Genomic DNA, 18,311 nt, shown 5'->3' on the forward strand with positions numbered 1-18,311 from the left:
CACCAAGCAAGCCACAGGCAAGCAGGAATCTTTGATCTGGGGCCAGGCCTGGAATAGATGGAGTAGGAAGAACAACACACTGGGAGCCTTCCCTTGTGCCACTCATTCCCTCTGCCCCACAGCCCACCCATTATGCTTTCCCAATGCCCATTGTTATTCACACTGAGATCAACTCAGTGTCTTAAATATCTTTACTCTCTACTTCTTTTTCCAGTCTACTTCCAGGACCCCAGTCCAAGCCAGTCAATGACTATAATCATCTTTTTGTGGAAATTGATTAGATGGGAGAGAAAAGAAGAGGAAGGAGCATTTCCTAAGCATCTCCATGTGACTGATGCTGTAATTTTATTGGTACTCATTATGCACATGATAATAAACCAGTGGAGTGGGTAGTATTTTCACCATTTCACAGAAGAGGAAACTGAGGCTTGAGGAGGTCACCCTGCTTGTCCTATACAGGGCTCAGCATTTGGAGCCTCATGTGTGATTCTTTTTAAAATTAATTTATCTTCATTTTTTGCTGGGGACCAGCCCTAGCTGATCCAGGGTATTGACTATTTATATGCTAATTAGAGATATAAAGAATAATAGAATGAGGATAGCTCAGTAGGAAAATTCAGTGGAGAAAAGAGGCTGAGTAGCTTGGTTTACGCGGAGACCAATAAAACTTCAAGACAAGAAGTTTGCACCACAATGAGGCGCCCTCTCGAATAGCGGAAGGTAGTGGGTCTTAGAAGCCCAGGCATAATTAGTAAGCGTGGTGGGTTCCAGCGCTCCAGATGGAGACTCAGCTGGAAGTTAAAGGAAAGAATGACATGGGAGACCAAGCGTTGGTGAACAAGGCCCATAGCTTTATTTTTAACAGGGGCTTTTATACCCTAAGTTACACATAGAGGATAATAGGGATGCAAAGTCAGCAGTCTTTGATTCTTATCAAAAACCAAGGTTTCTTTCCTGCAAATTTATCGTATACAAATGGTTTAGGTGATTTACATCATCTTCTGGCCAGAAGGCCTACTAACATTTTATGACTCTTGACAAGAACTTATCAACAAAGACTTATTTTCTCTAAGAGTAATTATTTTAAGGTTTGGCACCATCTTCCAAAGATAAAATTGCATTCCTATAGGGCGGATGTGTAATGGGCTTACAACAAAGAAAAGAATTTATTACCTTAAGGGTCTAAAGTTACTAACACCAAGGCCACTACTTATTTTTTCTATATACCAACTATATTAATTAATACACATTCAAGGATACAATTCAGGGGATGTGAAAACTTGGCAACAAGCATTGACTCATCAATGAAATCCTTTACTAGTTTATTCTGACAGTTTTTAACTCTCTGAGAGGCTCTAAGCTATTTGAATATCTTAAGCTTCCCGTGCCTCTGGAGGCTAGGAGACTGTAAACAATCGTATGCATAGCTGCAGGAGTCCGGGTAAGCTTGTCAGGTGAGTTAGAGAGCCATCTGAGGGGTTTGGATTTAAACACTCTATTGCCCAGGAACTTTATTAATTGGAGCTGTAAGTTAACTCTGACAGAGAGAGAGCGAGATGGTGGTAGGACAGCCCCAGTAAAGTCAGAGGTGTGCACAAAGCAATAAAGTAGGCAGACTCTGGTTTTTGGGGAAAATGCTCAAGAATATCCGGGCGGACTCCTGAGGCTCGATCCCACCTTTGCGTATGCCGAGCCTCCTTCCTCATGACCTTTGTCACGAGCGGAATGCCTCACCGGCTCCCGGCAATTTTTAATTGAAATATAGTTGATTTAGAATATTTTGTTAACTTCAAGTGTATAGCAAAGTGATTCATTATATATCCTTTTTTTCAGATTTTTTTCCCTTACAGATTATTATAACATACTAAATATAGTTCCCTGTGCTATACAATAGGACCTTGTTGGTTATCTATTTTATATGTAGTAGTGTGTATATGTTAATCTCAAACTCCTAATTTATCCCTCTCCCCTTTCCTCTTTGATAACCATAAGTTTTTATGTCTGTAAGTCTATTCCTGTTTTATAAATAAGTTTATTTGTATCATTTTTTTAGATTCCACATATGAGTGGCATCATATATTAGTTGTCTTTCTCTGTCTGACTTCACTTAGTAAGATAATCTCTAGGTCCTTCCATGTTTCTTACTCAACATTATATAGGAAGAGTGAAGCGTGAAGCTAGGGCACAAGTCAAGCGGCTTCTGCAGTGGTTTGAGGGAGAGGGAACACCCCTCTGAGGTTAGCTTCTCCAGGGTGAGGGGTGAGTATGAATTATTGCATACATCTGGCAGTGTTTAGTGCAGGATCAAGTCCAGCCTCTGTCATTTATAGGAGGCAGCAGAGAAGAGATGGACTCTGGCTGTACTGACTGGATTCAAATCTCATCTTCTTTACTTCCTGGCTGTGGAACCTTGAGCAAGTCACCTAACCTCTCTATAGTGGGCTGAATGGTGGCCACCCCCAAAATATGTGTGCATCCTCAACCCCGCAGTCTGTGAATGTGACCTTATTTGGACAAAGAGTCTCTGCAGATCTAGTTAAGTAAGGGTTAGCAAGATGCAGAGGTCATCCTGGGTTATCCATGTGGGATAAGTCCAATGACAAGTGTCCATACAAAGGAACCACAGAGGAGGGACACAGACAGGAGAAGGCCACAAGAAGGAGGTGGAGTGATGCAGCCACAGGCCAGGGGAGCGCGGCAGGCACCAGACTCTGGAACAGAGACAAGAAATAGAAATCACCTTCAGAGCCCCTGGAGGGAGCATGGCCCCCACAGACAGCTTGATTTCAAACTCTGCCCTTGAAACCATGAGAGAAGATGGTTCTATTTTTTAATGTCAATTTGTGGTAATTTGTTATAGCAGCCCTAGCAAACCAATACACTCTTTATACTTCATTTTCTTATCTGCAAAATGGACGTAATACTTACTTTATAGGGCTGTTATGAGAATTAAATTAATCAGTACACTTAAGTCATTTCAGAGCAGTAGCTGGCACACTTAAAGTAAGTGCTCTTCCTGCAGTAGTATTATTATTCTTTGACAGTTGTGTGACTTAATTATCTCTGAGCTTCTGTCTCTTCACCTGTTAACTGGTAATAAAAATACTTGGTCTAATAACCTGAAAGTTGGAATCTGCATCCTTCACTTAAAAGTAGTCCAGGGATTTCTCCCATCCTCCTCTTCCTGTAGACTACTAGTACCAAGTTGCCAGCCTCACTGACAATGAGTCACCCCCTGCCAAAGGCGAGGATGGTTGAAAAGGCGAGGATGGTTGACAAGCTGCCTTGTGCCCTTGACCTGACCCAGGGCCCTCCCCTGGGCAGCAGCTGCTTGGAGATGCAGCTCTTCCTCTTTCTCCAGATCGCCATGTGGTATCCCTCAGGTTGGGGTGAGGAGATGGCCTATGGGCCAGGAGGCAAAGGTGCAGAATACACAGGCAGTCCTTAAATCCTTCTCTGAACATCTCTCCATCCCTTACTAATGAAGTCAGAGAAAGGGTAAAAGCCTGTAATTACACTGGAAGTAATTAGAACATTGCTTAATAGAAAGCCGGAGACAGGAAGCCCAAGCGAGCAGACTACCCATCACGCCTGTCACTTGAAATCATTCCTGCTGGGCTGGTCCTTCAGTAGGTCTCCACTGGGGAGCTGGGGACCAAACTGAGTTTATGTAAAACGTGCGTGCACACATGTGTTGCCGTTCTCTCTCCTGAATATCTGAGAAAGCTTCTAAGCTGCTACAACTTTATTCTTAATCCAAGTCTAAATCAGCAGAATGGATTCATTTTAAAACCCTTTTCTAAAAATCCTTTAAATCTGATCATACTGTACTGAAATTCGACATGAAATGTTGATGTGTAATTCTCACTTCTAGCTCAGTGCTTATCACTTTTAATGTACATGCAGGTCACCTGGGGACCTCATCAAAATGCAGATTCTGGCTCAGCAGGTCTGCAGTGGGCCCTGAGAGTCTGCCTTTCTAGCCATGTAGGCTGTGCTGCTGCAGCTGGATAGTAGCCAGCTAGGATGAGGAGGCAATGGCGACCCACTCCAGTACTCTTGCCTGGAAAATCCCCTGGACAGAGGAGCCTGGTGGGCTGCAGTCCATGGGGGTCGCTAAGAGTCGGACACAACTGAGCGACTTCACTTTCACTTTTCACTTTCATGCATTGGAGTAGGAAAAGGCAACCCACTCCAGTGTTCTTGCCTGGAGAATCCCAGGGATGGGGGAGCCTGGTGGGCCGCCATCTATGGGGTCACACAGAACAGACACGACTGAAGCGACTTAGCAGCAGCAGCAGGATGAAGAGGGGAGGACACAAGTGAGGGAGAAGGAATAATTCTCTCTCCTACGGGTGACTCCGCATCCCTCCTATCAGAGCAACCACTCCAAGCTTCTAATGAAGTTCATAAAAATGAATAAAATTTTCCAATTGAGGGGAGAGGGAACAGCATAAGAAAAAACATAGCTCTTTAAAGGCTATTTTAAAATGATCTTTAAAACAATGGTAAAGTTTCCCTTTACTGGTAGTGTATACAAGATACCAAGCTTCTTAGGCATTATTCTGTGCTCAGATAGGACTGTGCATAAGAAAAAACATAGCTCTTTAAAGGCTATTTCAAAATGATCTTTAAAACAATGGTAAAGTTTCCCTTTACTGGTAGTGCATACAAGATGCCAAGCTTCTCAGGCATTATTCTGTGCTCAGATAGGACTGTGGCTCATCTGGGTCAGTGGTGGAAGCCAGGTGACCAGAAAAGGGAGGGAAAGTGTCAAGACTAGGGTCTTCGGGCATATTTATCTTAGCAGGTCTGATGTCTACCAGGTGAAGTTATATCTGTCTACCAGCAGTCTTGGGAGGGAAAGGAGACGGTAGGGAATTCCCTAAAATCAGTCATCATCAAAGCCATCATCACATCTTTTCCTGGGACTTTGAACCCGGTCATGGACTAGGTCAGTATTAGTTCCCTGTTACAAATGACCACAAGCTTGGTGGCTTGAAACAACAAATTTATTCTCTCACAATTCTGGGGAAAGAAGTCCAAAATCAGGGTGTGAGTGGGGCCATGCTCCTTCTGAAGGCTTTAGGGGAGAATCCATTCCTTGCCTTGTCCATCATCTTCAAATATTTCTCTGCTCTGTCTTCATATTTCCGTCCTTTCTAAGTGTATGTTATCATATCTCCTTCTGATTCCTTAGATTACATTTAGAGTCCACCCAGATAATCCAGGATTATCTCCACATTTTAAGATTCTTAATTATATCTATAATGACTTTTTTGCCATATAAGGTAATACACACATGTTTCAGTGATTTAGTGTATGGATATCTTTTTGTTTAGTCATGTCTGACTCTTTGTGACACCCTGGACTGTAGCCCACCAGGCTCCTCTCTCCTTGGGATTTTCCAGGCAAGAATACTAGAGTAGGTTGCCATTTCCTCTTCCAGGGGATATTCCAGACCCAGGGATCAAATCCACATCTCCTGCATTGGCAGGCAGATTCTTTACCACTGAGCCACTTGGGAAGCCAATGGATATCTTTAGGGGGTCATTTTTAACCTACCCCAGCCAACATTGCTAAAGTACCTGGTGTCAGTCAGAGGACAACACTGCCAGGAACCTGGTCTCTAGAAATAAAGGAAAAGTCTTCTTTTCTGCCTGATATATTCATCCTGCTCCTCATACTCATACATGGCCTTGGTAGCTACTATTCTGTCTCCTCTTTGACTCCTCAGTTGTCATCCATGAGCCTTCAGGTCAGGAGCGATTTCTTCAGAAGTGCCTCACCTGACCTTCTGGGTCAGGTGAGCCTCCTCTCATGGCACAGCATTGCTTCTCCTTGCAGAGTCGGAATTTGACACGTGTTTTGTGTTGCTACCTCTAGAGAGCAGTGTGTGCCTGCCTTGTGCCATCATGTTATTCTCAATATCCAGCACATGATAGATACTCAATAAATAGGATACTCAGTGAAGGAGTAAATCTTGGCCTCAAATCTTATATCTTTGTGTATTAGTCTATTAGAACTGCCATAACAAAATATCACACATTAATGACTTCAACAACTGCAATTTATTTATCATATTTCTGGAGGCTGGAATTCCAAGATCAAGGTGACAGCAGGGTTAATTTGTGGTGAGGCCTCTCCTGCCTTCTCGTCTTCTCATAAACCTTTTTCTCTGTGCATATACGTAGAAAGAGACAGAGAAAGAGAGACTTCTACTGTATCGTTCTCTTTTATAAGGACACTAGTCCTATTGGATTAGGGCCCCACACTTATGACCTCATTTAACCTCAGTTATTTCCATTATAGGCCCTGTCTCCAAATACATTGTGGGTCAAGGCTTTAAGATTTGAAGCCGGGGGAAGGGACCCAATTAAGTCCATAATGCTCTGTGAACTTAGATAAACACACTAATTTCTCAAAGCCTTGCTTCTCTCATCCCTGTTTCTCTGGGCAAGAGAGAGTTTTGCTCATTGTGCTGAGTTGCTCAGTCATGTCCAACTCTTTGTGACCCCATAGACTGTAACCTGCCAGGCTCCTTTGTCCATGGGGATTCTCCAGGCAAGAAGACTGGAGTGGGTTGCCATGTCCTCCTCCAGGGGATCTTCCCAACCCAGGAATCAAACTGGGGTTTCCTGCATTGCAGGATTTAATATTTTGCTCATTGCTGCTGCTAAGTCGCTTCAGTTGTGTCCGACTCTGTGCGACCCCAGAGACAGCAGCCCACCAGGCCCCACCGTCCCTGGGATTCTCCAGGCAAGAACACTGGAGTGGGTTGCCATTTCCTTCTCCAATGCATGAAAGGGAAAAGTGAAAGTGAAGTCGCTCAGTCGTGTCCAACTCTTAGCGACCCCATGGACTGCAGCCTACCAGGCTCCTCTGTCCACGGGATTCTCCAGGCAAGAGTACCAGAGTGAGTTGCCATTAAATGACAGTAAATGAGATCATGTATGTGAAACACTCAACACATTATCTAATACAGAGCAGAATGTCAATAGTGTCTCCCAGAAGCAGACAAGCATTGAAAAAAAGACTATTTGGAAAGTAAAAGAAACACTAGAAAGGGAGTGGAGAAGTGGCAGGAAAGGAGGAGGAGTCAATAAAGCAAAGGCTGTGACGTCTAAGGAATCACCACTGGGAGTAACTGGAGCTCCATCCACTGGGGAAACTCAGCTTCTGTGAAGAGCAAACACCACAGAGTTACCCCCATGCCTGGGCAAAAGGAGCTGGGGCATTTCTGTCTGCTCCCAAGGGTGTTAATCCTCTCCACTTACAGCTTTCTGAGCTGGTGGACAGTGGACACAGACTCCAGGGGAACCTGCAGGCAAAGAGATGCCAATGTAAGCTGTTGGGAGCCCAGCCAGCCCTGCAAGAGTCCAGCCTGAGGGGACCTGGACCTGTCCCCTTCTGTTGCTGTAGGAGCCATCGTGAATGCTTATACACTGTAGTGATGGGAGTAGTAACTACTACTTTATGGAGCACCAGGGATGCTCCTTGACAAAAGGTTCTGGGGCCAAAAAAGTATAAAGAATACTCTTACCATGGCTGTACTCAGGGTAATTCAAAACTAGAGCTCTGTTGATGTCCTGCAGTTAAGATGTCAAGCTTTTTTCTAATCCTATGATTTCCAGACTTATCTACAGAAAGACTTTCTCATACAATATTTACTTACCTTTTAAGGAATGAATGTTCTCGGACACATGCTTTGCTGTTGTTATTGTTTAAACACTAAGTTGTGCCTGATTCTTTTGTAACCCCATGAACTGTAGCCTGCCAGGCTCCTCTGTCCATGGGATTTTCCAGTTAAGAATACTGGAGTGGGTTGCCATTTCCTTCTCCAGGGGATCTTCCTGATCCAGGGATTGAACCCATGTATCCAGCATTGGCAGGAAGATTCTTTATTACCTAGGAGTAGTAAAGCCACTGGGGAAGCCAACACATGCTTTGGGCATTCTCAGTTCTGGCTAACAGGTGTGATTGTCCTGTATTGTAAATATGTTCTCATCTGTCCACCTCTGTTGTCTCAGAACAGCACCTAGCACAGAAAAGATGTTCAATAAATGTTTGTTTTGCAATACATTCCTAAAGAAATTTCCAGAAATGATCTGGAGATATTTTCAGTAAAAGGAGCTCATGAAAAACAACTGTCTAGTCCCCAAAATGACTGTTTTGAAAGCCTTTGTATGCAAATCCAGCTGAATATACATGTTAAAATATTGACCAAAATGTTTTTTATTCACCTGGATTTTTTCCATTTATCTAAGTGAAACAGTGGACTTGCCTAGAAAATGAGGGTACCTGCTGTTAGAATACTGTTCACTTCAGAAGGAGAGAAGCATCTCCTCCACAGATTCACGCGTGAATGCAGATCAGAGACTTAACGGTCGTAATGTCCCTCTGATCTCACTTTGCTAATAAGAGTGTTTGCTCCCCCTATACTTCACCTTTCTCAGGATTGCAGCTGCGACCCCACTCTAGGGTGAGAAGAATCAAATGAGAGGACTTCTGACATGTGCATCCCCTTCAGCCCAATGCTAAATACTGCCTATTTATTGGCATCAGTGTCAGCTGGGACAAGGGTGAGTCCTTGTCATTCAAACCCCCTCATCCTCTGACAAGACCAAAGGTTTTTCTTGAGTCTGATGCAGTTGCTTCAGTTGCCACAAAGCCTGTGTGAGATGGGGATTGGCCATGAATAGGCTTTTATTCAAAGATCACTGCTCCAGCTGGGTATCCTACTGTTCTAGCCCAAATGCCTAAAATTAAATTTTAAAAAAAATGGCAATGCCAATATCAACTCATTGTCAATCATTATTACAATGAGAGATTTGAGACTTTAATTGTTACTCATTTTTTGGAGCTAAGATGGAGGCCTGGAACTGTAAAATAAATTTGTTTGAATACCTGCTTGATTAGCCACTTATGTACTCAAAGGCCCATTTCTTAATAAGGAATATTTTCTGGGATATTGCTTGTCTTCCTAGCATTCATAAAAGGCAGGAGGTGGTACATGGTAGCATTCTTTTCAGGGCCTACCAATGGAAATGTTAGCATTTCTAAATAAGTTCTCTTCTTCTGTGAGAACTCCAAAACAACAACTCGCTGCTGAACAACCGTCTACTAGAGAATGTTGGATTCCACCAAAAAAAGGTATCCCATGTCCAAGGGCAAAGGAGAAGCCCCAGCATGATGATAGGAAGGGCAAAATCATGTTTAGAATCAAACCCCTTACCCACCAGAGACGCTCAGAGGTCTCTGGTGTGCACCAAGCTTGTGTGCATCAGGAACCAGAGACCCCAAACAGACTGAGCCAGAACTGTGTTTGAGTGTCTCCTACAAAGTTACAGGTCAGCAGTGGCCTGCCACAGGGGCAGGGGCTCTAGGTGCAGCAGACCTGGATATGGCATAAGCGCTCTTGGAGGACATAGCCATTAATCCCACCAGTTGAGCTGCAGAACTTACACAAGACTGGGGAAACAGACTCTTAAAGGGCACAAACAGAATTTTGTGTGCATCAGGACCCAGGAGAAAGGAGCAGTGGCCCCAAAAGAGACAGACCCAGACTTGCCCATGAGTGTCCAGGAGTCTCCAGCAGAGGCACGGGTCGACGGTGTCCTGCTGCAGGGTCAGGGGCACTGAGTTCGGCAGGGCATGCATGGGATATTTTGAAGGAGGTACCTCCATCACAGTTTGGCCTCAGGTCAAACAACAGGGGAGGGAACACAGCCCACCCCATCAATAGAAAATTGGATTTAAGATTTACTGAGCATAGCCCGGCCCATCAGAACAAGACCCAGTTTCCTCCTCAGTCAGTCTCTCCCATCAGGAAGCTTCCATAAGCCTTGTATCCTTATACATCAGAGGGCAGACAGAATGAAAACCACAATCACAGAAAACTAACAAAACTGATCACATGGGTCAAAACCTTGTATAACTCAATGAAACTATGAGCCATGCTGTGTAGGGCTATCCAAAATGGACGGGTCATAGTGGACAGTTTTGACAAGACATGGTCCACTGGAGAAGGGAATGGCAAACCACTTCAATATTCTTGCCTTGAGAACCCCATGAACAGCATGAAAAGGCAAAAGTTAGGACACTGAAAGATGAACTCCCCAAGTCAACAGGTGCCCTATGCTATGGGAGATCAGTGGAGAAATAACTCCAGAAAGAATGAAAAGACACAGCCAAAGCAAAAACAACACCCAGCTGTGTATGTGACTGGTGATGGAAATAAAGTCTGATGCTGTAAAGAGCAATACCCATAGGAACCTGGATTGTTAGGTCCATGAATCAAGGCAAATTGGAAGTGGTCAAACAGGACATTGCAAGAGTGAACATTGACATTTTAGGAGTCAGTGAAGTAAAATGGACTGGAATCAGCGAATTTAACTCAGATGACCATTATATCTACTATTATGGGGAAGAATCCCGTCAAAGAAATGGAGTAGCCTTCATAGTTAGAGTCAACAAAAGAGTCTGAAATGCAGTACTTGGATGCACTCTCAAAAATGACAGGATGATCTCTGTTCATTTCCAAGGCAAATCATTCAGTAGCACAATAATCCAAGTCTATTCCCCAACCAGTAATGCTGAAGATGCTGAAGTTGAATGAGTCTGTGAAGGCCTACAAGACCTTCTAGAACTAACAAAAAAAAAAAAAAAAAAAATATATATATATATATATATATATATATATATATATATATTTCATTATAGGAAAGTGAAAGTGAAGTCGCTCAGTCATGTCCGACTCTTTGCAATCCCATGGACTGCAGTTTACCAGGCTTCTCTGTCCATGGGATTTTCCAGGCAAGAATACTGGAGTGGGTTGCCATTTCCTTCTCCAGGGGATCTTCCTGACCCAGGGATTGAACCTAGGTCTCCTGCATTGCAGGAAGACGCTTTACCCTCTGAGCCATTATAGGGAACTGGAATGCAAAAGTAGGAAGTCAAGAGATACCAGAAGTAAAAAGTAAATTTGGCCCTGGAGTACAAAATGAAGCAGGGGAAAGGCTAACAGAGTTTTGCCAAGAGAACACACTGGTCCTAGCCAACACCCTCTTCCAACAATACAAGAGAAGACTCCGCACATGGACATCACCAGATGGTCAACACAGAAATCAGATTGATTATATTCATTGAAGTCAAATTTGGAGAAGCTCTATAAAGTCATCAAAAACAAGACTGGGAGCTGACTGTGACTCAGATCATGAACTCCTTATTACCAAATTCAGACTTAAATTGAAGGAAGTAGGGAAAACCACTAGACTATTCAGGTATGACCTAAATCAAATGCCTTACAACTATACAGTGGAAAGGACAAATAGATTCAAGGGATTAGATCTGATAGACAGAGTACCTGAAGGACTGTGGATCAAGGGTCATGGCAGTGTATGGGAGGCAGTGATCAAGACCATCTCTAAGAAAAAGAAAGGCAAAATGGTTATCTGAGGAGGCCTTGCAAATAGACGAGAAAAGAAGAGGAGCTAAAGGCAAAGGAGAAAAGGAAAGATATACCCATTTGAAAGGTAAGTTCCAACGAATAGCAAGGAGAGATAAGAAAGCCTTCCTGAGTGACCAGTGCAAAGAAATAGAGGAAAACAACAGAATGGGAAAGACTAGACATCTCTTCAAGAAAATTAGAGACACTAAGGGAACACTTCATGCAAAGATGGGCACAATAAAGGACAGAAATGGTATGGATCTAACAAGCAGAAGATATTAAGAAGAGGTGGCAAGAATACACAGAAGAACTTCTGACCCAGACCCAAAAAAGATCTTCATGACCCAGATAACCACGATGGTGTGATCACTCACCTAGAGCCAGACATCCTGGAATGCAAAGTCTAGTGGATCTTAGGAAGTATCACTACGAATGAAGCTAGTGGAGGTGATGAAATTCCAGTTGAGCTCTTTCAAATCCTAAAAGATGATGCTGTAAAAGTTCTGCACTCAATACGCCAGCAAATTTGGAAAACTCAGCAGTGGCCACAGGACTGAGAAAGATCAGTTTTCATTCCAGTCCCAAAGAAAGGCAATGCCAAAGAATGTTCAAACTACTACACAATTGCACTTATCTCACAAGCTAGCAAAGTAATGCTCAAAATTCTCCAAGTCAGGTTTCAACAGTACGTGAACTGTGAACTTCCAAATGTTTAAGCTAGATTGAGAAAATGTTGAGGAACCAGAGATCAAATTGCCAACATCCGTTGGATCATTGAAAAAGCAAAAGAGTTCCAGAAAAACATCTGCTTCTACTTTATTGAATACACCAAAGCCTTTGACTGTGTGGATCACAACAAACTGTGGGAAATTCTGCAAGAGATGGGAGTACCAGACCACCTGGTCTACCTCCTGAGATATCTGTATGCAGGTCAAGAAGTAACAGTTAGAACTGGACATGGAACAACAGACTGGTTCCAAATTGGGAAATGAGTACATCAAGGCTGTAAAATGTCACCCTGCTTATTTAACCTATAGAGTACATCATGGGAAATGCTGGGCTGGATGAAGCACAAGATGGAATCAAGATTTCTGGGAGAAATATCAATAATCTCAGATATGCAGATGACACCACCCTTATGGCAGAAAGCGAAGAAGAACTAAAGAGCCTCTTGATGAAAGTGAAAGAGGAGAATGAAAATGTTGGTTTAAAACTCAACATTTAGAAAACTAAGATCATTGGCATCCAATCCCATCACTTCATGGCAAATAGATGAGGAAACAGTGGAAGTGGTGACAGACTTTATTTTCCTGGGCTCCAAAATCACTGCAGGTGGTGACTGCAGCCATGAAATTAAAAGATCCTTGCTCCTTCAAAGACAAACTATGACCAACCTAGACAGCATGCTAAAAAGCAGAGACATTACTTTGCCAACAAAGGTCCATCTAGTCAAAGCTATGGTTTTTCCAGTAGTCATTTATGGATGTGAGAGTTGGACTGTAAAGAAAGCTGAGTGCCAAAGAATTGATGCTTTTGAACTGTGGTTTTGGAGAACACTCTTGAGAGTCCTCTGCAAGCAGATCCAACCAGTCAAACCTAAAGGAAATCAGTCCTGAATATTCATTGGAAGGACTGATACTGAAGCTGAAACTCCAATATGTTGTCCACCTGATGTGAAGAAGTGACTCACTGGAATTGACCCTGATGCTGGAAAAGACCGAAGGCAGAAGGAGAAGGAGATGACAGAGAATGAGATGGTTGGATAGCATCAGCGACTTGATGGACATGAGTTTGAGTAAACTGTGGGAGTTGGTGATGGACAGGGAAGCCTGGTGTGCTGCAGTCCATGGGGTCGCAAAGAGTCGGACACGACTGAGTGACTGAACTAACTTACTGGCTAAGTAGGAGTGAGAAGAGAGACCTAAGATCATAATTGGTCTTCCTTGAAGAAAGAGATTGTGGATCTTGGAAGACACAATCTGTAAAGACAATCTACCAACACCTGGTAACACAATGCATGGATCATCTCAGTGCTGAGAGGATTGTTGGAGTCATTGGGAGCTATTGGAATGGGTAACAAATGCGGATGGAACACAATGACATTGAACCAAAATATTTTTTGAAATTCATTTTATCATGTCGTATCTTAGTTGCATCACATGGGTTCTTTGTTGCTTCATGTGGGTTCTTGGGTTGAGGCACACGGATTCTCCAGTTGTGGTGCACGGACTCTGGAGTGCACGGGCTTAGTAGTTGCAGCATCTGAACTTAGTTGCTTCGTGACATGTGAGATCTTAGTTCCCCAACCAGGAATTGAACCTGCATCCCCTGCTTTGCAAGGTGGATTATTAACCACTGGACTACAGGGAATTCCTGACCAAAGTATTCCTGAGACCAGATTTATTTGGGAATGGGGCATAATATTGCCTTTCTTTAGACAGACATTGACCTGACTGCTGCTTATCAATAACTCTTGTTTTGTCATCTATTCATGTGTCTTCCCCTCTACCCCTCTACTTAAACACCCTTGGAGAGAAAGTCTTCCTAATGTCATTTTACTGTTTGTGTTCTGTGCTTTGGTTTATTTCAAGTTAAAAAAAAAATAATGTCTACATTACTCTAGGAAATGGTAGCTTTTCTACAATGAGTGATAATCTGGGAATGGGGTAAGGGGGATAATGATTTTGCCAATAAGACTAAAAACACTGAAACATTTTTAATGATAGGGTGGGAAAGGTGAGGAGTTTGGGTTCAAAATTAACTATGGGAAGGAAAGCCAATCCTTTATTATCTGAATTTTTCATGTCATTTTATTGATAGCTATACATAAAAAACCTATGTTATTTTATTGGAATATAATTGTTTTACAGTGTTGTATTAGTTTGTGCTGTATAACAAAGTGAATCAGCTATATGTACACATATATTCCTTCCCTCTTGAGCCTCCTTCCCACCCTATCCCCACATCCCACCCCTCTAGGTCATCACAGAACACTGAGCTGAGCTCTCTGTATTATACAGCAGCTTCCCACTTAGCTATCTATTTTGCACACAATAGTGTATATGTGTGAGTGCTACTCTCTCAGTTCATCCCACTCTCTCCTTCCCACCCTGTGTCCACATGTCCAATCTCTACATCTGTGTCTCTACTCCTAAGCTGTGAATAGTTTCATCTGAATCATTATTCTAGGTTCTATATATACGTGTTAATATTTGTTTTTACTCTTATTTACTTAACTTCACTCCATATGACAGATTCTAGGTCCATCTATATCACTAAATTGACCCAATTTCATTCCTTTTTATGGCTGAGTAATATTCCATTATATATATATATATATATATTTATTTATTTATTTATTTATTTAATATATATATATATATATACATATATATCCACCAACAGATGAGTGGATAAAGAAAATATCTTACATATTTACAACGGAAGACCTATGTTCTTAGTCATTATGCCACAGTGAGCTTAACCAAAGCCAGTGTCTTTAGATTACTTCATTCTTAAGGTTTAACTTAATTATTTCTTTACCATCTTCTCCATGCTTACTCACTGAGACTTAGGCACTAACATGAGATCTAGGGCTTAAAAGCAAACACATGTAGTACAAACCCCATTGTGGACATTTTCTGAATCTCTTTTAGGAGTTTCCTTACCAGTTATAATGTAACTGGAGGTCAGTTTCTGGAATCAGACCCAGGTTCAAATCCCAGGTATATCCCCTCTTATCTCTATAACCATAGGAGAGTTACTTAAATTCTGTGTACAGCTTTGCTCCTCTATCAAAAGAAACTAATACTACCAAATTTGTAGGGCTGTAAAGTTAGCAACATAGTGACCACTAAGACAGAAATCTTACTGAATTTCTCCTTGCCCACAGGGTCTTTTCTCTCTTCCCCACTTTATAGCAAAACTTATTGAAAGAATTACCTTCTTATCCATTTCCTTCCTCTTTTCTCTTCATCAACCTACTCCAGTGTATTTTCTGCCTCAAATTTTGTTCTTTGCCTTCCAATTTAATATCCTCTTCATTGACTCAACTCAATGAAGGGCATTTCTGTCTGATTCAATGATGCCTTTAGGATGCCTCCCACTCTCTCCATATTCAATCCATTTCCAAATTTTGACTATTTTACATTTATCTCATAAATCCAGTCTTTTCTCTCCATCTCAAAAGTCACTGTTACCTCTTACCAGGCCTGTTGCCAGAGATTTATAAATGGTTCACCCTCAATTATCCCATTCATCATCCCCACCATGGCCAGTACATCTCTCCTTTGTGACAAGTTACATTTGTTTGACCATTTGTGTGTTACTTGTGCTTGTGCTAAGTCGCTTCAGTCATGCCCGACTCTGTGACCCCTTGCTCAGTAGTCCGCCAGGTTCCTCTGTCCATGAAATTCTATAGGCAAGAACACTAGAGAGGGCTACTGTTGCCTCTTCCAGGGGACCTTCCTGACCCAGGGATCAAACCCCCATCTCTTATGCCTCCTGCATTGCCAGGTTATTTACCACTAGCACCACCTGGGAAGCCCTGATTTATTGCTATCTCATCTACTGAAAATGTAAGCTCCGTGAAGTCAGAGATTGTATCTGACTTTGCTCACCACTCTATTCTTAGGGCATAGCACCAAGTTTGTCATACAAGAGGGGCTAAATAATTATTTTTGGAATGAACAAGGCACTTGCCACATAATCTGTGTTCTTACATGGGAGCTCCCATTGTTTTCCTTGATGTCATCATCATCATCATCACTAGTGATTTTTTATGGAAACACGCCTTCCTCTTCAGAGGATAGCAAACTGAACATTAGGATAGTTCAATCTGCTTGGCCTAGGGAAGTTCTCTGAGCTTTTTTGCATTAGATATTAGCACACTCCTGATATTGCTCTAACACAGAGACAAAATAAGGATTTCAGAGAATAAGGTTATGCCCCTACTTTTCACAGTGATCTCCTTCCCTATTATGTGTACTTCTACTGATTACTGCATCAAAGATTATCCCAAAACTTGAAATCTTAAAAAAAAAAATTATTATCTCACAGTTTTTGTGTGTCAGGAGTTGCAGCAATGGTCCTCTGGACCAGTGTCACTCACAGGCTATTGTCAAGGCACAGTTATCTCAAAGCTCACCTGCGGGGAGGACCTATTCTGTGCTTACCGTGGCTGCAGATCAGTTTCTGGTTCTCACTGGCTGTTGAGTGGGGACATCAATTCCTGGTCATGTGGGCTGCTCTTAGAGGGCTGTTCACAACCTAGCAGCCTGCATTCCGAAGAGCAAAGACAGAGAAAGAGAGATGGTGAGCAAGAAAGAAGTCAGGGTGATTTCAGAACCTAATCTTCGAAGTGAAATCCCATCACTTTTGCGGTATTCTGTTCATTAGAAGCAAATCACTGGATCCACCCAACACTCAGGAGAGGGAATTACACAAAGGCAAGAACACCAGGAAGCAAGGATCACTGGGGCCATTGCAGATAGAATGTGCCGCAACAACTGGGGACTTTGTTCTCCCTCCTGAGAGCATGGCTTTCGCTCAAGTCTTTTAAGCTTTGTCTCCTTTAGAAATCATTGGGTACATCTGAGCCTCAATGCCTTGCCATCTTTCCCTTCCAGAAAAGAAAATGAGACGGGGATGGGGTGGGTTCTAATGAGAATAATTCCCAGTGGACTGATGATTTTAGTTGACACCGAATTGTGGAGAGGACCCCAATTACTCCTTTTGGCTTGTTTGAACATCAGTCTCCTGATGACTTACTTTATAGCTTCATAATGAATATATTAAAAATAGAACTCTAGAGGTTATAGATACAGGAGGTATATATTTAGACCTTGAGTTTCTTTCCTCCCTTCACCCCATCCCCCACTCTGCACAGAGGTTTTAGTGCTAATTTGAGATCATTCTGAAACATCATCTTTATTTTAATTTACATATCCAACATGTTTTGTCTAATTTTAATATAAATGTCTCAGCAATGATTAAGCCACCTCCTAAGTGACTAAATTATCTGTAATCCTTCACTCACACAGCTCAGGCTGTAAGAGGAAAGGAGAGAATGACCTGTATTTAGCAGAGGTTTGTAGAAGAACCTTGGAAAATAAGTGGACATTGATGTCATAATTTAAAGGAGAAGTGTAAATGTAGAATTATATAAGAAAAATACTGAAGTGCATACCTGCAAATATATGACCAGTATCTCCACCTTGTGTTTCCTTCATACAGATTGTTTCCCAGAGAAAGCTGTCCAAATCCTTGTTGAAGCACGGGAACACAGCAGGGAAATCTTCCATCACGGTGAGCCCTCCCTCAGGTGCCCAGATGGAGCCTGCTGGTCCAACCCAGCCTCATGGGAAGCTGACCCTCTGGATGTTAGGGGTTGATCCCATAACTGCTCAGCTATACCGGTTGCCTCTTTTTTTTTTTTTTTCCAATCTTTCTCCTTCCTGATAACACAATTTTAACCTTTTCATTGTAGGAAAAAGGATTTGAAAGTGAGGCCATTCACTTCAACTAAGCACTTCTATAATTAAGTATAGGTTTTAGCAGGGAACAAAGAAAGAAGTTATTGATCATAGTAAGAATATGGAATTGTCTGGCATTTTCAAATTATCAAAGCTACCTATCCCAGCTTCTCAGTTTCTTGAGAAAAAACATCTAATAGCATTTAGTCCAAGGTTTGGTCTGTTGCCTAATGATCAGAGAGCCTAGCATTTAACTCTTCTTTTTAATATGATAGTTTGGAGCTGCGCTGTTCTATTTGGTAGCCATGTGATTTTTCAACTTAAAATTATTTAAAATTAAATAAAAGCAAATAGTCATTCCTTACACTAGCCACACATATCAAGTGCTC

General features: G+C 42.2%; 1 protein-coding gene across 1 annotated transcript in view; it reads left to right on the forward strand.

The window, feature by feature from the left end:
* The window catches only part of CPNE4 (copine 4), a 690,441-nt gene that overhangs the window by 477,682 nt on the left and 194,448 nt on the right, over positions 1 to 18,311 (forward strand). The window contains exon 4 of the mRNA XM_070386976.1: positions 17,684 to 17,755. Within this exon, the coding sequence (XP_070243077.1) occupies positions 17,684 to 17,755 (72 nt within the window). The remainder of the gene's footprint in view (positions 1 to 17,683; positions 17,756 to 18,311) is intronic.

This window comes from Bos mutus, chromosome 1, assembly GCF_027580195.1.
Source record: "Bos mutus isolate GX-2022 chromosome 1, NWIPB_WYAK_1.1, whole genome shotgun sequence".
NCBI classification, from domain to species: domain Eukaryota; kingdom Metazoa; phylum Chordata; class Mammalia; order Artiodactyla; family Bovidae; genus Bos; species Bos mutus.